Genomic DNA, 22782 nt, shown 5'->3' with positions numbered 1-22782 from the left:
GCAATCCGGGACCCCTCGGGGGATGTCAGAGAGCCGGTTTCGGCTGATCCCCGCAGGCCAGGCCGAGAGACCCCACTGGTGCACGAATCCATGCACTGGGCCTCTAGTATTTATATAACATGTTAGAGTCTTGAATTTTAAAAGACTGTCAATTCTGGCTTATGTGTGTTAGGGTACATATCCCTTTTAAAAAATAGCCACAATAAAAGTCCAAGTTCTGCTCTGAAGACCACTTCCTATGGTAAAAGGGGAAATTTGGTTGTAGTTACTTGCTATTTGAGAAGCAAGAAAATGTCAAAAAATAGGAACTGAATTAAAGGATACACTTTATAGCCTGTGATAATATGGAATCTGTCATATCGGGTTGTCATGATTTCACAGTGTTGAGAAGTTGAGTCCATAAAGTTTTTGTGGTCACATTTGATTTCGGAGATTTCTGGTTGCTGTCTTTTCAAAATTTGAACTACGTAAGAAATATTTTTGTTTTTTCCAAAAAATGCTGTGTATTATTTCTTATCTGAGAGTATCAATAACATTTTTTGGTAGTTAATATCTTGTTAGCCTTGAGGAAAAATCTGAACTATATATGGAATAGAATAAGGAAGTGTGGATTGAGAAAGACCTGTTGGTACTTTTCAACTCTGTAAGGAGTCTACATTCAGCCTTGCCATTCACAGTGTGACAGTAATGAGTTCTTCATCAGAAACTACTTTATGTTCATTAGTTCTGTTGTATATTGAGTATTTCTGTCTTATAAGCCAAATTTCTTAAATGAATCAAGTAAATATAGACATTTTGATACATTAAAAAATATTAAACTACTGCTGTATGCCTGATATTCAGCCTAGGTATGGTTGTGGTATAGAAGAATATGATATGATCATTGCAGTCAAATAATTATAGTTTTTGTGTGTTTTTTTGGCGGGGAGGGGGGGGAATGTTTATGACCTTCTAGTCTTTTTTCCAAATGTACCATGCTTTTATATCACTGCAGTTGGAGTGAATGTACATATAATTTTGTATCTTTTCCTTAACATTATCGTATTTTCTTTGTTGTATAATCTTTATTACTATTATTTTTTAAATTTACTTTTCAATTACAGTTGACATACAATATTATATTAGTTATAGGTGTTTAACATAGTAGACATTTATATAACTTAAGAAGTGATTGCACCAATAAGTCTAGTACCCATCTGACACCATTTATAGTTATTACAGTATAATGACTATGTAGTCAATAATTAATTTTTTTAAATGTCTGTTTATACCTATCATTCAGAAGCTGTGCCATCTATTAACAATTCTGTTTTCCCTGAGAGACTATGTTTTCTTCTTTCCTCTAATGAGAATTATTTAATGGCCACTTTGTTTTGTTTTGTTCTTGGCTACTCATAAACTCAGAACAAACTTAGAAGTGCAACCATAATGTCTGGTTTGGATCTTACCCAATTAGTGTATTTAATTGTTTTTTCCTTGATCCACATTTTATATATGTATGATGAATTGTTATATGTTCTTGAAAGCTATCTCAAAGTCTTTGTGGATTGAAGGAATGAGTCAGAGTAAAAATAAATATTAGTAAATTAAAAACATACAAAAAACTTCTGTTGGTGGTTGGACATTTTTCCAGTGTAGTGAATCATATTTTTCACACCTATAGATTTCCCTCTCTCACTAATTTTCTTAGAATATATTTAAGGAAGTAGGTCAAGGAATTACGGAATAGTTTAGTGGTTCTTAGTATATAATAGTGTATGGTCATTTTTAACGTGAACAGAATTGGAGAAGTAAAATTTGGTAGCATATTTTATTTCTTTATTGTAACATGAATTTGAATCATTATTTATAACATTAGCACTCAGAGCTGATATAAAACCACTTATTATTGATTCCTTTGGGAAAAATATTTTTCCCTCAAGCTTCTTGAGTTTCTATTAGATGTCTTTTCCCTTGAATTGTGGGAGAAGATGACAACATTTAGATGGCAGTGATTTTAAGCTATTTATAGATTCTTCTCTGATTCTGTCCTTCCTTTGAATGAAAAATCCCATTTAAAAAAATTAAATGGAAAAATGTTTTTGACAGCTAAAGACATTTGGGATAGAGCCTTGTATTCTGATCTTTCTACCCTTTACGTTTCCCATGCAACATCCATTTGCTTTTTAAATTTGGTGTTAGATCTTAGTCTAATAAGATAACGTCAAGCCTTTACCTTGAAACTTATTATTGTAAGGGAGACACTTACTATTTCTTGGTTATAAGAACTTATACACTACTAGATGGACAGTATGGGGAAGTCATATAATCAACGTTTTTTTATTTTAAAGGAATAAATGGCTTAAAATAGACTGCACATTTGGGAATTATTTACAAGCAAGTTCTGTCTGTTAATGATGTGACTGGTACACTGAGACCTTTCACAACACAGAAGAAAATCCATTTTTAGGTATATTTTATATCAAAGTTAATAGTTGAGAGGGCCTAAATATTTCTGTCACTAATTTTCAAATCACTTTAAAAAAACCAAAAAAACCACCAAAACCTCCAGACCAGTAAAATGCCTTATCAGCCTCTTTACTATGCTTTGCAGTTGACAATTCATGTTAATATTCTCAGAATTTGAGAGTTTTAAATTTTATATTGCTAATAGGCAATCTATATTATTTTTGGATGATCAAAGTAGATAACTGATTCTATTCTCATTGAAAGGCAGCTTTAAGGCAGCTTTAGGAGTTTTAGATTTATATCTTCTGATTTAAAAAAAATAAAATTCATTATATAGAAACTTCCTTTTTTAGTCCATTTAACTTAAATCTAGTTCTTTGCAATATATAAAGAATATTTTTATATTTAAAACACTTAATTTAAGTGTTGTTTCTTTTTTTTTTAGAGCCTATATATGAGAGGGAAAGCAGAAAATTAAGCACAAGATAATTTATACAAACCCTAACATTTTATTACTATTTCATTAGGTAATATTCCATGTGGCCTTCAGATGTGCTTTATGTTTTATAGTCTGTATTTAGATTCTTTTCTGTAGTCTTGTGCTATTTATTAAGAACCTTAAGGTTGTAATTTATAATATCTAGAACTAAAGATTTCATAGAAAGTGATTTTCTAAGTAAGGGTTAAAGAACTTATGCTGATTTAACTTAGAGAACAGAATAAATATGATTTGACTAACCCTTCAAACATGTAAAGGAATAGATAAGGAAGATACCAAGTTGTTTTTCTGTAATCTTGGCAGATTAAGTTAGAGAAAATGGTTGGTTTTGGTTGATCATAAGGAAGTATTTTTTGACCATGGAAGTGATACAGAGGAATCTGTGTTGAGGGATTCGTCTTACACAGAGATTAGGAGAGAAGTCACCTTTTTGTCATGTATGGCAAGGTAGCATCTTCAAGACCGTGACCAGATCAGATTGCTAGAAACCCCTACCACTGGGATTCTTTGAAGTTATCCTACTCTCTTTTGATTCATGAGGATACTATAGCATTTCACATTGTGCCATTGGTTAATAACATAATATCCGTGGGAAAATCTCTTGAAGTTTAGAGATACTGTGAAGGACTTAGTTGGCAGAGGAGAGGGTTTTATTACTGTTTTTTTGTGGTTGTCTGAGATCTGTTTGCTTGTAAGTCAGCACTTGATTCTTGCTTACCTGTTGAGACTTTTGATGCTAAATTCTTCAAGGAAAAGCTTCTGAAAGACCAATGTCAGTCTCCTGAGGCCAAGTAACAGCTGGATTATCTGCCTTCCATGACTAGTAAGAAATGAAGATGCCTTTTGAGAAGGCAAATCATGAGTTGGATATGGCAATCTAGCAGGTCTGTTTCTCTTTCTTCCCCCCGTAGGCCTATCAGCAGTCTGATGGGGCAGAAGACATCAGAGATGGAAGGTGTTCCAAACTTGGCAAAGGCCATCATTCTAAGGAGGTAAGCTCTGATTTTGAGCAGGTAGAGCAGGCAGCTCTTCCTGCCTTAATCATATCCTCTTGCTCTTTGGAAAGAGGGATAGAGAGAAAGAGCATTTAAAATGAGGCTGAAGTATCTCCATTAGCTATTTTAGGGGGACATTTTTATTAGTCTTTTGATTCTTATTTTTTCTTAGTCCCTCCCCCCTTTTTAAGATTCCTTGATTTTTAAAAAATTTTCTCCACAGAATATTTGCAGTTTAAAAATATGGCCGATTAGTTATCTGTTGTTTTGGGATAGAAAGGATGAAGAGAATTTTGTTTATTTCTAGTAATCTCATGTTGTGGCTATTTTGATGAGTAAAATGATAAAGGTTTTTTTGGATTTGTCCTGAGATGATTTTGAGGTTTGGGTTCACATGGGAACTATTAAACAAGAAACTGTCTCCTACTGCACTTCAGATGTAATGCAACAGTGTAGGCAGAGGTGAATTTTATAGTGCTTGAGGTTTTTAGGGATGTGCACCATTCTTGCTCAGATGGGATGTCTTTCCCTCTTTTTCCTCCTTTCTTCTTTCCTTTGCTTTTCCATTTACTTAGTGGCATTCAGGACTTTGAAGGTATTTCTCATAGCGTTAAACACTATAACATCTCATGTGAGCTAGGCCTTGAGAAAATGAAGTCCTTTGACTATGTTGTTGTGCTGAGTTATGTAAGTATTGTCAGAAATACTTACAAGACCACAATGATCTTGGTGGTTAACTCATAGTTTAAAGGATTAAATACTAGTGTTTAGAACCACAGTACAGATAAAGAAAACATGAAATATGTTACATCATAGACAGTTTTTTGACAAGGTACTTGCTGGAGGGGTTAGGTTGCAGAGAAAAATAATAGTCAGAAAATCATCTAGAATAACAGACACAAACTAAACTACAAAAAACATATATAATGACTCAAATGTTATGTTATTTTTTGTTCATGTGACATTTAGAATGGATGTTTCCCATAGATGAGTGGCTTCTTTGGAGACACAGGTTTTTTTCAACTTACATCTGCAAAAGTTGGAGGAAAGGGGAAAGGAAATGGAGGATTCTATGTGGATGGTTTTACTGGGCCAGGCCCAGGAGTGGTGCCTATAGATCGATCGATCTATCTATCTATCTATCTATCTATATATATATCATTGTAAGGATTTCTTTTAATGTGACAGGGTTTTGTGCAATCACTATCTGACTTTACTCAGGTTACTATTCTGAGGATATAAAGGAACAAAGGCTAGAGCAGAGACACTGGTCAGGAGGTAATTGTAATAATTCAGACAAGAGATGGATGTGATGGGGGTGGTAAAAAGTGATCAGATTTTAGGTTTATTTTGAAGGTAAAACAGACAGTTTGCTGATAGACTGGATATGTTATGTGAGGGAAAGAGAAGAGCTAAAGGATAGCTGAAGATTTTTGCCTGAGTAAGAAGATTGTGGGAAAGAACAGGTTTGGGAGAGACAATCAGTTCAGTTTCGGCTTTGTTGACGTGTTAGCAGCATCACATTGTAAGTGCTTTTGTATTTTCTATTTTCAGATACAGCAATATTTAGCACCCTTCCGTTCAGTTCCAGGCACCATCCCTTGTCAGTATACAGATATAATGCATTCCTTTTAACATTACCTTTTGTGGTTGTATTTGAAAAACGTGTGTTCAGGTACTATTTTATACTCTTTACAAGTAATAACTCACTTAATCCTAATATCATCTCTGATATGCTGCCATTATTCGTCAGTTATAAATAAGTGAACTGAGTCCCAGAGAGGTTACTATACCTGAGGTAATATAACTTGGATGTAGCAAAGTCACTGCATTGTGGTCCATTGTATGACTATCATATTTCACTTCACCAACCAACTATTGACAAATTTGGGGCTAGTTCCAATTTGGGAGTTATTATATAAGAACATCCATTTTCATGTCTTTGGGCATTGGTGTGTTTCTGTAGGATAAATAAGAATGGTAGTATTGCGTCAAAGGATATATACATTGTTTATTTTAACAGATATCACCAACATGACCTTCATAAGGGTATCAATTTATCCTCCCAGAATGCCTATCTTTTTTTCCTTATTTTAAATCTCTAATCTAGTAACATTTTTGCTCATCTCCCTGTACATTTTAATGATGAATAAGTACACCTTGTTTGTAATAGTTCTAAGTAGTCTGATTAAATCCTGTGCTATATATTGAACTTATAGCAGTTGCCAGAGGACATAAAGAGTAATGAGTATTCAAGCCAAGGAAAGTGCCTATGTGAATGGGAACACATTGTGTTTGGACTGGGGTGGAGTGGGATTGTGCACACAGTAAATTCAGGTCACTGACTCCTCCCCAAAACTAACCAATATCCTGACTTCTAACACATTAGTTTTAGATTTGCTTTTTTTTTGCTTGTTTCTTTCCCTTAATATCCTGTTTGTGAGATTAGTCCATGATGTTGTGTATAGCAATAATTTGTTCATCTCTGTTGTGTAGTAGTTTAGTACATGAGTATTTATCCATTCTGCTGTTGATGGGTTGTTTCCAGGTTTGGATTATTACAAATAGTACTACTTTGAGCATTGTTTTAAATGTCCTTTGGTGGACACATGTGTGCACTTCTTAGCAATGAACTTGTCAGAGGGTTTGCACACGTTTAAGTTTATGAAATCTTGCCAGTTTTCAAATTGGGTGTACCAGTTTATGCTCCCACCAGCAGTATATTCGCGTTCCAGTTGCCCCACATCCTTATCTGATGTATTGTGTTTTTCATTTAAGCTATTCAGACGGGTATGTAATGGTGTTGCATTTGGTTTTAAAATGCATTTCCATGATGAATAAAGTTGGGTACATATTTTATTTGGCATTTTGATACCTTTGAGTTGAAGTAACTGTGACTAGGTTCTTTCCATAAGTAGTCTATACACCTGTTTGTTTGTTTGTTTCACACGTAAAAATTTAAGTTATACTCCAGTATATAAAACAGATTAAAAAGAGTATTTCTTGAGAGTCAGTATTATCACCTGGTAAATAAAAACAGAGTCTGGACCCAGACTCCTCCATTAGGAATCCTAGTTTTGCCACTTATTAGCTGTGTGACTTTAGGCAAGTTACTTAACTCGTGTTTGCTTCAGTTACCTCATTTCTAAAATGAATGTAATAATACTTTCATCATAAGATTAATGTCAGGCTCAAATAAGTTAGTTAATATAAAATACATAGGACAGTGCATGGCACATAATATAATGAGTACTAATAATGTTAGCTGTTAGTGATGACATAAATTTATTTTATGAATTGATATGAAGTTAACTGACAAGAACAATGAAGGTTTACTGTAGGACACAAATTTGAAATTGAGGGTTTTAGGTGATAGTTGTGGTTTTATTTTAGCCTCAGCCTCCAGGGTTCTTTTGTTTGTTGTTGTTGTTTTTTGTTGTTTTTTTTTAAATATATATTTTATTGATTTTTTACAGAGAGGAAGCAAGAGAGATAGAGAGTTAGAAACATCGATGAGAGAGAAACATCGATCAGCTGCCTCCTGCACATCTCCTACTGGGGATGTGCCCGCAACCCAGGTACATGCCCTTGACCGGAATCGAACCTGGGACCCTTCAGTCCGCAGGCCGACGCTCTATCCACTGAGCCAAACCGGTTTCGGCGGTTTGTTGTTTTTGTTGTTGCTGCATAATACCAAGAAAATCTTAAATATGCTCAATTAAAAATAGATAAGGTTTACCCAGTAGTTTTAGGATTAAGCTTTCAGATAAATTTAATTGACAAGTAGTAGAAAATATTTATTTTGAAATTGTTACTGAATATCTCAATTTGTTGGATTTCCTGTTTTTAAATAAAAAGCGGAGAAGTTGTACTAAAAATAATGGTTTTAGTACATATTGTGCTATCACAGCACATCTGCATTACAAGTTTGCTTTTTATTGCTTGCAGCCGCAGGATGAGTAGCACATGTTCTCAACCCTTGCCTGGCACAATAAAGTGTGCACCATGGGAACTAAAGTGTGTGTTTATTCGCAGGTGTAAATTTAATGAGCCAACATAGAGGCTTCATTAGAAACAAAAGTCAGAGCTACAGTTTTCCAAATTAGTGACATATCTTCAAAATATTCAAACAAAGGTGGCAAGTAAAGCCATACAAACCAACACGAGTTTAGCGACAGCACACGCTATGTGTTGTTTGGTCTCTGATGTGTTAACATTAGGTATATGAAAACATTTGTATGTGTGCTGTGATAGTTCACAGTAGTTAATGCTACAGCCTTCTGATGTAGTCACAGGCTGTTGCTTACAGCCTTGCCTGTTTGTAGGTGGCCGACCCTTACACGAAGAGAGCATGTCCAATTAATATCAGGCCTTCAAACAGACTTAAATGAGTATCTACCTTTTAAAAAAATACATTTTTATTGCTTTCAGAGAGGAAGGGGAAGAGAGAGAGAGAGTTAGAAACATCAATGATGAGAGAGAATCATTGATCGGCTGCCTCCTGCACGCCCCCTACTGAGGATCTAGCCCACAACCCAGACATGTGCCCTTGACTGGAATCAAACCCGGGACCCTTCAGTCCCCAGGCCAACGTTGTATCTACTGAGCCAAACCAGCTAGGACTGAGTATCTACCTTTACAAGCTCTGCTAGCACCAGTTTTGTTTCTCCCAGCAGACTATCTCCCACTGCTTCTTAGTCAGTGTGGGCTCCACCAGGCTGGCCAGTCTCCCCTCTGTCTTACCACCAGCATGATTCGTGTTCCCGTCTCTGTGGTAACAGTGCCCAGTACTCTCATCACCATCTGTCTTTAGTGCTGTAGTTTCTTTGTGGTCCTGCTTGAGCTCCACCTCCTATCAGAATCAGCCCTCTCTGTTACCACCCGTTCCTGTGAAATCCTGTCCCAACATTCTAAAACTTTTTTCAAAGACTTTTTTTCTAGTAAAAAATGTAAATATATACATACATATATATGTATGTATGTATGTATGTGTATGTATATGTATATCATAAAGTTATACTCTGTGAGTACTACTCCAAATCAGTGCCACTCACAAACTCCATCAGCAGAGGGAGCTAAGTAAAAGAAGATAAGTCCCTGAAATTAAGACCTGAAGGAGAAAAAGTACTTACAAACAATGACTTTTCACATATGGCTCAGTAGGGAAAAAGAGCTTGAATAATGTTAGAAATCAATGATTTGGGCCCTGATCCTGGGTTAAAACTTCTTTGAGATGATTTGTAAAGTGTTGTTGAAAGACTTAATTTTATATCATATTAAAAACCTATTTAGGGTGATGACTTGATAAACATGGATATTAGGAAAAGCAATCTGGTGTTTAATTTTTTAAAACCCAATTTATCCCCCCTCTGAAAGTTCTGTTTGTTAGGGATGATAAAATGAGGTTACTAGCTTTGTGAAGAATTTCATATGGAACACTGAGCCCTAAAGTTGCTAAGGATTATAGATAACCCATTCCAAGATTTTAAGATGGAATTTTCAAGCAAATTTCTTCTATTTTGTTTTGATTAAGTGTATGTATCTTAATTTCAGTTAGCAGACTTGAAGAAAGAGAAGCAGAACTGAAGAAGGAATATAATGCATTACATCAAAGACACACTGAGGTGGGTTTCTGGGTTGTTCTTATATGCTAATATTGAGATTAAAAACATAACCTTAGAAATTATGTCTTAATTTTTCTTTGAAAATCAGTTAGTATATTTCTTAGAGATTTATTTTAAGAACACATTAAATTTCATATAACATTTGCCTAATTACCAAATGTTGACTTTTAATATATTTTTTATTTGAAATTACCTTTTCATTTGATGAATTAGTGTGCCTCTAATAGTTGTTTTTTTGGCTAACCAAGTAAAAGCTTCTGTGTGCATATTAAAAAGTATACACACTGCTAGTATGAGAGAATTGATTTAATTTATTCTGTTAACAGTTGAGAAATGATGGATTGGTAAATTATGTGTAGGAGTCTCTATAGTTATTATCCAGTATAAAGGACTTATTTGCATTAAGCTTATAACAAATAACATAAACACAAATTATAATGTATTAAATGGAAATGACTCTAAAACAGGTTTTCTGGATGAAATATAGCACTTATAAGTTACAGTTTTAATAATTTTTAGTATTTTAAAGTAACAACCCCAGCACATAATCTCTCCAAAGCAAATTAGGAAATGTACTTGAGGGGTTTTTTTAACCTTCTTTTTATGATTGTCAGCCTTTTATTTGTTGCTTTTGTTTGTACCTCCTTAATATGAAAATCATTTCTGGTGTATCATGATCAGTCTGAGGGTCACATATCTAAACATACAGAATTTTCATATTTGTTTAAGGAAAAAATGAGAATTTCTCTTTTTCCCTTTCTAGTCCAACCTCTCCCATGATCGGGATGGTTCCAGTCTTCTGCTTCCATTTTCTTTCACCAGTTTGTGTAATCTCTTATCCTACCTCTGGTAGAGACCTATAGATTGTCGCTTTAGGAAGATAAAACCCACTGCACCCACTTTCATTTACTTTGGAATAATGTGCTTAATGCTTTCTTGGAGAGAGGTTTGAATTTCTTCCTGGCACATAAGGTTTGATTATTACTATCTTAGCTTATATAGCCACACACGAAGCATGAGTGTCACAGAATTGGAATTCAGTGGCAGAGGGAAAAGACTGGCCACAGGAGGCTGGAACCATAGTGCTCTGGGAAGACAGGAACAGCTTCCCAGCAGCCTTTTCGGTATGAGAAAAATGTCCACATTTTAATGAGATGGCACTTGATGGATATCAAGACTGTTAAAAAACAGTTGATTGGTAAAGGCCTATTGTTGGTTCTTTTTAAATTTTATTTTGTTAAACCTCACCTGAGGATATTTTTTCATTGATTTTTAGAGAGAGTGGAAGGGGGGGAGAGACAGAGAGAGAGACACATGGATTGGTTGCCTCCCACATGCCCCAACCAGAGCCTAGATGGAGCCTACAAATGAGGTATATGCCCCTGACCTGAATTGAGCCTGGGACCCTTCAGTCCGTGGGCTGACACTCTAGAGTGTTCACTGAGCCAAACTGGCTAGGGCTCTTGGTTCTATTTACATCATTCATTTCAGTGACTGAACAATGCCCTGTATGTAGTGCTTATCAATGCCATAATTATAAGCAGGAATATGTTTATGTACCAGAAATAACTGATAGTGATGAATAATCCTTTTGGTTTTTTTCATTGAAGTTCTAACCTTTGTAATAATGGATGATTACTAAATTAGGATGTGTTAAATTGAAGCATGCTTAAAATACATGCATTCTTGAAAAATCACTGTAAAGTGAAATTTCATATTTTTTCTCACATATTTATTTAATAAAAGTGATGTTGCTACAGAAAAACCTGACACCTTGAAGTAAAAAGCTGTAATAATTTTTCTATCCTGTTCCTTCAGAGAAGGACAGTCCAGGAAGAAAAAAAGATCTCAGGAGAAATCTTAAATACCAATTCAGAGAGCTGGGCCTGGGCAGTAAATTTCACATGAAGCAAGGCAGCTCTTTTCATCCGGCCCCTCCCTCTGGCACAAGCAGCTTCTGTCCTCTGCCCTGATACTAGTAGGCTCTCTTTATTTTGCTCTGCCTCTAGGAAGGTTTATGTAACACAGAGGTAGCTGCTTTGAAATGTGGGGTGTTCCACTCTAGTCCCCATTTTTCTGTAGGAGAAATATCATTTAATTAGCAATTATAAATAGCTATCCAATATTAATGAACCAGGTGTCCTTTAAAGGTAAATTCTGGAAACCTTCAGAGAAAGGACTCAACCTTCATTTTTTCATGATTACTACCAACTCAGGTAAGCTTTTAAAATAGGCACAAAAATGTTTAAATATCACTTTTTACTGCTTAGGGGGGAATCTATGGCTTCTTTGGTGAGTGAATAACTTGTTCTCTAGTCAAATCCAAGATTTTGTACACATTACTGAATTTGTTTAAAAGAACACATGCTTAAAGAAGAGGGCTGCCCTAACCGGTTTGGCTCAGTGGATGGAGCGTCGGCCTGCGGATTGAAAGGTCCCGGGTTCGATTCCGGTCAAGGGCATGTACCTTGGTTGCGGGCACATTCCCAGTGGGAGGTGTGCAGGAGGCAGCTGATCGATGTTTCTAACTCTCTATCCCTCTCTCTTCCTCTCTGTAAAAAATCAATAAAATATGTTAAAAAAAAAAAAAAGAAGAGGGCAGTGTAGGAAATATAAACATCAAGTAATTGTGAGGCACTTGGCCACATATGTACATACTCCTAATATTACTCACCGAAAACTTGAACCCTGGTCTTACATCAGGGAGTGTTTAAATGCATTCTCATTTTATCCTCTGACCAAACCATTTTACACATTGAAGTTTAGAAAGAGAATACGATTTGTCCCAAACCCCATGCTAGGATGTGACTGGATTTGAACCTAGGTTGTCTGATTCCATTGCCTGAATTTTCAATAACGCTTTTAGGTTGTGGAATACATGGATGTTAAATGCACTAGAAGTTTTTCTGTGCCTCTTTGCTTTATGCTCTCTCAACAACTTTAAGAAGAGAAACTCTGCAGATATAGATATATGATTCTTGGGCTGCATATGGAAAGATTCAAGGTCATATGACGAAAGACATCCATGCCACTGTTTCCAAAACCTCACTATTGCCTTGCTTTTCCATTTTAGTCAAAGCTGTGAAGATTTTTCCAGGTGGGAGGGGATTGGGATTTTCCAGACAGTGTGCTTGGAATCCTTCTTCATGACTCTAGCTTTGGGTTTTGGAATTGACACCTGACTCTGTGTGAATAAATGAGCATACCTGAGATCAGGAGGGATGGGGCTGGTGGACCCAGTAGTAGCTTGCCTAAGCATATCCCATTTTCCTGTTACCTCTCTCTTCTATCTAGCACCACTGATCCTGCCCTCCCAATCATGATTTTTAAAGACCAGAGCTACATTGTGAAGCCCTATAGTTAAAATTTATTTTTTTATTGTATAATTTATTTTTTCTACTCTTTTGTGCATTTATAGAATTAGTGCATATTTTATTTCAGACGTCAGTAAATGCTTAAGGGTTGGGGTTTTTGTGGGTGTGAGGAAGAAAGGACAATGAGCTTATTGCCTGCCTACAGAATAGACTAAAAGGCAAGATACAGCGTGAGTCCTATAATGCTTACCTGCTCAGTTGACTGAGTCAGAGGGACCTGAATTCTGGCCCCAAAGCCAATCAGCTAATGGCAGTTAGAACATAGTTGACCATAGCTAGCAATTCATCTGAATTGCTTAATGAAACTTAGATTCTTCCATTTGAATTAATCAATTTTATATGATTACTATCCAGTATAAAAGAATTCAACTTAGGCTTTTAAAAACCATTTGAAGATGTAAATTGATATCTATTTGGCCCAACATCACTTTGTTATATTAGTCTCACTTAAATTTTTTCCCTTAAAGTTCTTCCAGATACAAGAAGAAAACAGCTCATTATTTCTGGCTTGCTGACACAAAGACAAAGACAAAACCTGTATTTTTGCAAAACTGTTAAGTGGTGGTAAAGAGAAAATCTGTAAATTTAAAATAAGTATATAAATTTAAAAGTTAAAAAAAAATACTTCCACATACCATATTCATGCAATTTTATATTAATATTTCTTTGCCTGACCGATTTCTTGTTTGGGTTAGTCTTAGTGGGGGAAAACTTGATTAATTACTTATTTTATGTTTGATTCAATAGAATTACTCATCTTAATTCATGCACCAGAGTTTACTGTTTTGTTTATTTTATATTAATAACTTTCAAATTGATTTATATATAATGATGGTACATGAACACCAAGTAAAAATTTTACAACAAAAGCAGGTTTTAAAATTAAAAAACAAATTTTTGTTAAATTTTTTTTCTGTCAATAGTTTTCTTTAGATTACAATAATATTTAAATTATTAAGGTTGAAACCCACCTTCATACCACTAAAGTTTAGAAATTTCCAAAGATATTTCATGCTACAGTTTTAAGAATTCAGGCAATATTCCCAAGAAAGATATCAACCTTTTTTTTTTTTTATGTCCTACTCTTAATATTTACATCCCTTTAAATTGCTGACATACCTTTTGTTATTTTTAGATTTAGGTTTCTTAAAAATGGAACTATAGATTATTAAGAATTAAATAGGACTGTAGCATTTCTTGGCAGTTTATGTACTTGATATTCTTGAAGCTTTCACTTCCATATTCAGCCTGTGTATCCAAGACACAAATTCACAGTGCTCTGATTTTTTTTTTCAGTGCTCTGATTTTTTTATTTGTTTTAATGTGCTGTTGTTATAGATAATTACATTAAGTAATTATACCAGTAAATTAGCAATCAAAGGAGAAAATATATTAGCATTTTTTCAACTAAATATGTAGAAATAAGAAATAAAAACATTGGCATTTAATTTAATTACTTAATTAAATTGAGTGATCCATACTCTGAATCCTTTGTAAAATAGAATCACCACATAAGGGTATGGTTTTGTTAAACAAAAAACTTTCCCAGCTAAAAGCTCTTCTGAGGACATCTCAGATTTTCTCCTTGTCAGTTTCTTCTCAAGTGTTAATTTCTTTGTTGTTTTCCATTTTGCTGAATGGACTTCTCAGATGCCCTCTATTATTTATTTTACCACTTATCTCATATCACCTCCTCCCCAGTGTCTATATCCTAATTTCTGCTATTTATGTCAAAATTATATCATTTAATAGCATCACAATGTGAAAAATAGCTTTTTGCAGTGCTAAGCAATATGTTGGCTACTTTTATGGCTACCAGCGTCCTTAAATGTAGCATTTGCATATTCCTTTGCCATTCAAAAAATTTTTATTGAGGTGACATTGATTAACCACACCATACAGGTTTCAAGTGCACAACTCAGACATCTGCATACTGCATTGTGCGCCCATCACCAAAGTCGTCTCTTTTCCTTCCCATTTACTCCCCATTTGCCCTCTTCCACCTCCTTCATGACCCCCCCATTTTTTCATCCCAATATTCTTTTATATGGAATTATGAATAATCTGATAAATAAGAAATGTGTAAAAAAAAAAGTGTTCTTTTTGTTTTATTCCAGGTATTATTTTTAAATTTTTGTGTATTTTTTTCTTCAAAACAGATGATCCATAATTATATGGAACACTTAGAAAGGACAAAACTTCATCAGCTCTCAGGGAGTGAACAACTAGAATCTGCAGTTCATAGTAGAATTAGGTAAGCTGTGTTATACGTTTGCCTTGAGAACAAAGCGAAATAACCTGTCTATGTCTGTTTCTCTCTGTTCTTTAATCCTGGAACAATAGTTAGGCTGTTTCAAAAGCTCTCCACTGTGGTTGGAATGCTATAGTAAAGTATAGCATAGAAAAGCAGAAACAGCTTTCATTATTTCAGATGTAAATTGTGAGCCATTCCATGTAAGCAGCATTATCGAGATATTTTGATTGCTTTCTAATAATGTATATTACAGTAGGCTTAAATTTTTCTGATTTGTGGGAACGCTGAAAATTTTCCAGTCCTCCTGGTTTAAAGTCCTTTTTGTTAGAGAGAGGCACGTTTGAAAGGGTTAGCTAGTGAGACTTCTGGTTGATGTAGGAGTGTGAATAAATTATGTAGATCTCCAAGCATTGTAGCCAATGAGCTAAGGCCAGGACTCTTGGTGGAGAGGAACGTAGTTAATAAGCTGCCTGTCGCTCAGGATAGCTGCATAAATGCTAGGAGCAGCAGCTCTCTGGTTTTGAGGTGGGGAGAACGGGGTGACGTCATCGCTTCGGAGCTGCTGCAGGATGGAGTGGAAAGCTGCTGCTGATGGCATTGTTTTCGTGGCAGCAGCTGAATGACAGATCCTCACTACAAAGATACTCCTCTGGCCCCCGTGTAGGCCTCCTGGTTCGGGCGTTTCACCATGCCCGCACAGCGCCATGAGTCCTGGATGCATGCTGCTGTTGGTGTTTGGCTTTGTTGGCGGGGCGGTGGTCATTAATTCTGCGATCTTAGTATCTCTCTCTGTTTTGCTGCTTGTGCACTTTTCTATTTCTACCGGTGTGCCAGCTCTGACGCAGAACCTACCAAGGATACTCAGGTACTCCAGTCTCTCTTAACAGCCCCTGTTTAGTTGGTTTTTCTCAATTTTTTTAGCTTCATGGGTCTGCTTTGCAACCATTTCTGTTGCAGATTGAAACAATGGAAAATGGCCTGAAGCTAGGATTTCTATTTTGACTTGTATTCATTTGTAGGCCATCACTTAGGAATGCTGCTTTGTGTTTGGAAACGTTGGACATAGGAAAAGGGTTTTCATATTGTACTTAACCTACAAGTGCAAGGTCGATGAGGTTTTGCTTTAAGCAGAGTGTTGAAAGAGCGAGGGGAGAGCAGAAGTGGAGTTCCAGCCCAAGTTTATACAACCTCTGGTTAGCATCTGAGCATTTAGGGGCAAGTATCTTTCATGCTAGGACTTGGAGTCTATTAGACACAGGCCGTAGGTGTTTATTTTATTTCAATTATCCTTTTACTGATAGAGGTTCAGTCATTATTTTTACAAATTTTGATAGCAGCTAATGAGAACTGACAATTTAAATTAATTTTCCTTCTAAATTGTATTTAAGTGAAAGGATATAAACCTTTCAGGGCAAGAAATGCATTTTCCTCCATTATCTACACATCAAAGTTGTGAAAGCTTTACAAAGCCTATTCACTATTGTTTAGTCAGTTGTTGCCCTTTCTTTGTAGACTTGGGTGACAAATATTCATGCCTGCTTGTGGGGGTAGTCATTAATCTCTGTAGCTTTCCTGCTGCTCACTCTGCTTGCACCCTATAAGAACCATCTTCTACGTTTTAGAGATGTAAGGTTTTGGTTTCTTTTGTTTCTAACTCATCAAATTAAAACTATCTGACTTGTTCAGCTTTCTACTTTGCCTATGGTTTTAAATGAAGGTACATAGTGCATAGCTTTTATTATTTAAATGTTTAAAATACTTTACTCCTAATTGTGGATTTAGATAAATCAAGAAGAATTAAAGTAGTAAATTCCTTCTATGTGTTCTTTTTAATTCACAGGTCAATTCATGTTCAACATTAGCGTAAGACCCAGAAATTAAATTTTATGGTTGGTCATTTATTTCCTTTCCTGATTTTATAAAAATCAGGAGCAATCTCATTACTTGTGTATATTTTAGTATATAAAAGATTTGTGTGTGTGTGTGTGTGTGTGTGTGTGTGTGTGTGTGTACCTAGGCTTTTAGGAACTTAAATATACCTTAATTCAAGAACATGTAGAATATTAAAATGAGATTGATTTTAAAGGCTGTCTTAGGTTTCCATTCTGTCTGAGAAGTCAGTGCTGTGCTGTGCGGAGGGTAAGAGGCTTTGGAGTTAGATACACATGTTCTGTCACGTGTTGTTAGCTGGTAGACCTTTGGCAAATTGCTTAGTTTCTTTGTTCCAGAGTTTCCGCCTTGGAGGTTTTTACCCCACTAGGGTGGTTTCAAAAATCAGGTGAAATAATTATTTTATACTTGATCAGTTGCAAGATATATAATTAAACAAGTAAATAATATTTATACTTACTAGTATATGTTCCCCCTTATTAGCAGAACTATTTTAGCTCCAGCTATTTTACTGATCAAATAACATGATTAAATTGAAAAGTTCCTTGACACAAAAGTCTTCAATATGAAGATTAAATTGTCAAGAAGCAGGTAGTTCCAAGGAAAGTACATGGGCCTCGGAGTCAAACAGGTCTGACTTTGAAACCTATTGCTGCCAATTACTAGTGTCTACAGTCTTTGAGCATCACTTTTCCTAATCTGAAAACTGGGAAAATAATCTCTATTTCCTTGTGAGGATTAATCAATAATGTAAATAAATTATTCGTTTCAGTGCTTATCACATTGTACTGAACAAATGTAATCTTTTTTTACAGTCCTTTATATATATAGTAGATTTTATTAATGATTATTTATTTTAAATGTTAATATAACTGAAGAATATTTGTGAAGTGATTTATGCATGTAAGGTAACATTTCAGTAAACAACTAAAAATGGATATATTGAACTGAGTCAGTTTAAAAAGAATGTAACGGGTTGATGATAACTTTGTTTTTAGATAATAATGGCAATCAAACATCTTAGGTTTAAATCTGCCACGTTGATACTTTCCCACATGTGTTTCATTCTATAGTTTCTTCTGTGAGTTTTACTGAAGCATTCAATACATAGAGCACTAAACATGCATACCAGCATAGTACCGAGCTAATGTTCACCTTTTGGGGTTTCTTCTCAAAAGTAGGACTCTAACTGACTTGCATAATTAATTACATGCCTTCTCCCTCCCCTAACTCTTATGTAATTTATCAGTAAAAGGAGGAGAGAAGATATATGTAGTCAGGTTATTTTTCAAGAGTTGGCACAGTGTAACCCAGAGCACCATTGACCCTCTTGACAGATAGTGACAGATAGCTGCCGATCTCTGAAGGAAGTTCCCTCCCTATAGAAGAGTATCTGAATGATTACTAAAATCAAGATAAAGAGGTGTGAATAATTCTTGTAATTAACAGGAGTAGGAAAGTAACATTTGGATGCACAGCAGACTCCTTCCCCCGTAGTTTTACACTTTTCAGTAGTATTTGATGTGGGAAAATGAATATGCTGTCATTCATATAGAAGATCATTCTGATGACTGGCCTGTATTTTGATATCTGTTAGCAGTTTGATGGATTCACATGATGTCTGTAATATCTTCCTGGTTGTCGTTGCATTTTGGGTTAGAGAGCTTTCTATTAAATTACATCTATTAAATTCTCGGTCAGCTTTTTGTTTATGTCATTAGGATATGTTTTAAAAAGATAAAAAAGAAGTCATCTAGTAGCTGTTAGAACTTTAAATTATCCCTCAACTTGATTTTGAGGGATATACATCAAGTCAACACCTTTTTGTTTTGCCAAATATGGACATTAAAAAAAAATCACTTTCCAATTACTGTCATTATCGTTTGATGAAAGAAAGAGCATTTTAAAATCAAAGAAGCAGAGATGTAGAAAAGGGTCATTCTCAAGAAAGAACCGGTTCTATGATATATGGAAATGAATATGTGTAAAGTATGTTCTGTGTTATCCGTTAAGGAAATAAATAATGCCTGTTTTTGCAATGAAATTATGAAAACTTTGTTGCTGAACAGCATTTGGGAATAATTGGTATAAATAGAATAGTAGACAAGTTACTTTAATTTTTGTCATTTGGTTATTTTGGTGGCTCATTGTCACAAACTTGGGTTTGGCATTAATTATTATCTAGTACTTTATTGTGTACTACCTGCATTCAAATTTTCCTCCTAAATTAAACAGGAAAAGAAGCCTGAGTGTGAAGAAGTGATGAATAATTAACTCTAACTGATAAAGTCCTATTTTATTTTCTTGTGCATACAACCTTAATAAAATGCAGTCTCTAACCCTAACCGGTTTGGCTCAGTGGATAGAGCGTCGGTCTGCGGACTAAAGGGTCCCAGGTTCGATTCCCGTCAGGGCCATGTACCTTGGTTTCGGGCACATCCCCAGTAGGGGGTGTGCAGGAGGCAGCTGATCAATATTTCTAACTCTCTATCTATCTCCCTCCCTCTCTGTAAAAAATCAATAAAATATATATTTTTTTAAAAATGCAGTCTCTGGACCCCTTTGCTTCACCTAATCTTCCTTAAAGTTTCTTAAACTTTCTTAAAGTTTTCTGACAGTTTTATAAATCTTTTTCTGATTGTCATTAGCGAAACCCTTTGTGTTAATTGAGGGCACATTTCAAAAGTGGCTTAAGTTGTGTAGAAATGAATTTACAGAATAAAATACTTATTTAGCAAAACCAAATATTTTGCCACTTTCATTTATAACCTCAGTGTTTCTATTCTAAGTTATATTCAGTCTTAGTAGTAGGGGTAGAGCTCCAAACTTTTAGTGTCTCATTTCTTGCCAGTTTCCACACTTTTGAGTTAGTGACCTAGGATAACCTTGCAGTAGGCTTGTTTTCAAATCCCTTTGATTTTGAATCTTCTCTGCATCAGCAAAGGACAAGTTTCTTGTTGCAATTCTATTATTATTGAAATTGTAACTCTTGTTAATTGAAATTTCCCACAAAGCAATGGAAACTCTACAGTCTCTCATAGAATTTTTGGCCTCCTTGTTTGGAAAAACTGACAATGGTTTTTTTCATATGTACTGTGATTGAAAGAAACGCATACATGGCTTCTGTTCTTGCTTTATGGGATAAAACTCTGTTGAGCTCTTTTTACTGTTTAATCAGTAGCCCTGATTTAGATCATATGTTGATTTTCCTGCAGGCTGAAAAGGAATACCCTGAAGAAGGTTGGGTAAACATCTTGGGGTTAGTGTGAGGACTTGGGAAGTCTAGAGGCAGAGGTTGGGACCACTTCCAAAGGAGAGGTTATGAGTTTCACTAGGGCTAACCTAAGCATGAGTGAAAACTTGGCACTTATTCTCTCTGTGAAAGCAGACCCCAGGCTGCTTTCTGGGCAAGGAACTCATCAGTACTTTGTAACATTTCCTAAATCATTTCTTACTGCTTTTCTTAGTTGATTTCTTCGGGCTAATTTAAACTTCTGTGGACCTATATTTTTTCTTGGTAAGTCTGCTTGTTCAGATAGGCAGACAATATTATTTAAGAGTAATGATTCTAAAATAATAACCACCCAGGAGTATTGCTTATAGTCATGATGAATAAAGAATTTTAAAAAATGAATGAATGCTTAATTTTTCCTCCCCTCTCCATATAGAAAAGAACGCCCTATTTCACTAGGGCTTTTCCCTCTACCTGCGGGAGACGGATTGCTTACACCTGACACTCAGAAAGGTGGAGAGACCCCTGGATCAGAGCAATGGAAATTTCAGGAATTAAGTCAGCCACGTTCTCATACCAGCCTGAAGGTAAGCTTTTATTCTGCTGAAAACTTCAGTTTATATTTTATGAGCAAAAATTGAAGTACTGGACAACCAAAACATAATAAAATGAAATAGTTTATACATTTTAGTTGTAAAACTAATGTCTTTTCTTCTTTTGGAAATGAGCTCTTCCCAAAGAGTTTTAGTTTTTACTATTCTTTTTCAAGTTGTTAATGATACTAATGACCAACATTTCTATTTGATTTAGGCTACATCATATGAATTTAGGGTGGAGTGACTAGTGAACTTAATTTTGTTTTTTAGAATTGAAAATCATTGCCACCTGAAATCTTTGGTTTACAATTCAGTAGGGTTTCACTTTTTTAAAAACCAGCTCCTTCCTCAAAACCCTTCATAAAGAAATATCCAAAAGTACATTGTGTTTCACTTAAAAGACCTGGTGTTAATTTATCCTAGATTATATTCTTGACCAAGAACTTGTCATCAATAAGTTATATATATTATATGTATAGTATATATTATATAGTATAATATACAAATAATGTACTTTAGGAGTGGAGATATACTAATAATTGGTTTTTAAAACTATTAAAGCTGTAATCTATAACATGGAATAATTATATACCTATGAATGTTCGTTATAAAAGAATATTGTTACATTATAAAATCTACTCTGTCATAACAACGAACACAAATGAGTTATTTACATCTTACCTCCTTTTCCTGCTCTCTTTTTTCCCCAAATTATTAATCATACTCTTAAGTACTTGAGGTTGGCTTTTAGGGTACTTCTAATACAAAGTCATTTAGTTATTGACTTTGTTTCTCTCCACTAAGAACATAAAATCCATGCAGTTTATTTACTGCTGTATTCCTACTACTTAGAAAAGTGCCGGGCCCATAGTGACCACTCAGAACACGTTTGTTGAATGAATTATTTGTTTTAGTTGCTAGAAAGACGTGTAGGATAATATAAATGGCCTGTTTCTCAGTTCTAGAAGGTGGAGGCATTTCAAATCATATCATTGACCTTTGAAATGTGCTCAAAACACTTAAGCAGCCAATCAATATTTAATAGCTTTTTCTTCCCCTGAAAAATATTTTTAACATTGACTGACCACACCTTTTCCCTCTTTTGCTTGTTGCTCATTTTATTAGAATCTGATCATGCAGCTGCTCAGTATCAGTCCACTTGTTTGATACCAGTCCACAGTGATGCCAGCAGGAAACTCATTCTTACTCCTACGGTCATACTGGCTTTTTTAGCCTGCCTGTAGGATTAATAGATCTTCCAAAACACCCATCCCTCCATCGCCTACTTGCTGTGTCCCTTTCCTAAAACAAAATTAAGTAGGAGGGATACTTTTAGTACATAAAAAGTGTATGCCACATGGTAGCAATATTCTAATTACTATCAAAATGGCACCTTAAGAGAGGATTGTTATAATTCTCTTGTTTTAATCCAGTGACAGGCAGTAACAGAACTTTACTGGCAAGTTATAAACTGATTAACAGAATATTAATATGGACTTAAGCATATGTGTTTTGTGTGTGTCCTCCCAGAGATACTAAGGCAAGTACTCCCCAAAGAGTTTTTAAAGTCCTGTCTCACTCTTCTCTGAGCCACTAAACGAGATAAAGCCTCAACAGATAGGTATTTCCAGGAATATAGTGGTGCATTAAAAAATGGCAGAAGTCTAGTTTGTTGCCGGTGTGGCTCAGTGATTGCATGTCAACCCCTGAACCAAGAGGTCACTGGTTCGATTCCTGGTCAGGGCACATGCCTGAGTTGTGGGATCGATTCCCAGTAGGAGGCTTGCAGGAGTCAGCTGGTCAATGATTCTCTCTCATCATTGATTTTTATATATCTCTCTCCCTTCCTCTCTCTCTAAAAATCAACAAA

At 35.3% G+C, this 22782-nt stretch overlaps 2 protein-coding genes and 1 long non-coding RNA gene across 6 annotated transcripts in view; all 3 read left to right on the top strand.

Annotated features, from left to right (window-relative positions):
- The window catches only part of LOC102264235 (C-Jun-amino-terminal kinase-interacting protein 4-like), a 61112-nt gene extending 45935 nt beyond the window's left edge, over nt 1-15177 (top strand). The window contains exons 4-6 of the mRNA XM_014541189.1: nt 9496-9566; nt 13408-13493; nt 15100-15177. Of these exons, the coding sequence (XP_014396675.1) occupies nt 9496-9566; nt 13408-13455 (119 nt within the window). The 3' untranslated portion in view covers nt 13456-13493; nt 15100-15177. The remainder of the gene's footprint in view (nt 1-9495; nt 9567-13407; nt 13494-15099) is intronic.
- On the top strand, nt 3669-5709 carry LOC106726428. Its single transcript, XR_001362501.1, has 3 exons — nt 3669-3770; nt 3859-3939; nt 5497-5709. It is a non-coding gene; the product is annotated as an uncharacterized LOC106726428 (long non-coding RNA).
- Nucleotides 15178-15654: 477 nt separating the features above from the next.
- SPAG9 (sperm associated antigen 9) overlaps nt 15655-22782 on the top strand; it is a 61222-nt gene continuing 54094 nt past the window's right edge. For 3 of the 4 annotated variants that reach the window (XM_014541188.1, XM_005868186.2, XM_014541187.1), the window contains exons 1-2: nt 15656-16059; nt 20753-20903. In XM_014541188.1, the coding sequence (XP_014396674.1) occupies nt 15899-16059; nt 20753-20903 (312 nt within the window). In that variant the 5' untranslated portion in view covers nt 15656-15898. Of the gene's footprint in view, nt 16060-20752; nt 20904-22782 lie in introns of all 4 variants that reach the window. The other variant, XM_014541186.1, reaches the window with a different exon arrangement.

Source organism: Myotis brandtii, unplaced genomic scaffold, assembly GCF_000412655.1.
Source record: "Myotis brandtii unplaced genomic scaffold, ASM41265v1 scaffold265, whole genome shotgun sequence".
Classification (NCBI taxonomy): Eukaryota; Metazoa; Chordata; class Mammalia; order Chiroptera; family Vespertilionidae; genus Myotis; species Myotis brandtii.
This window is presented reverse-complemented; position numbering and strand designations above follow the sequence as displayed.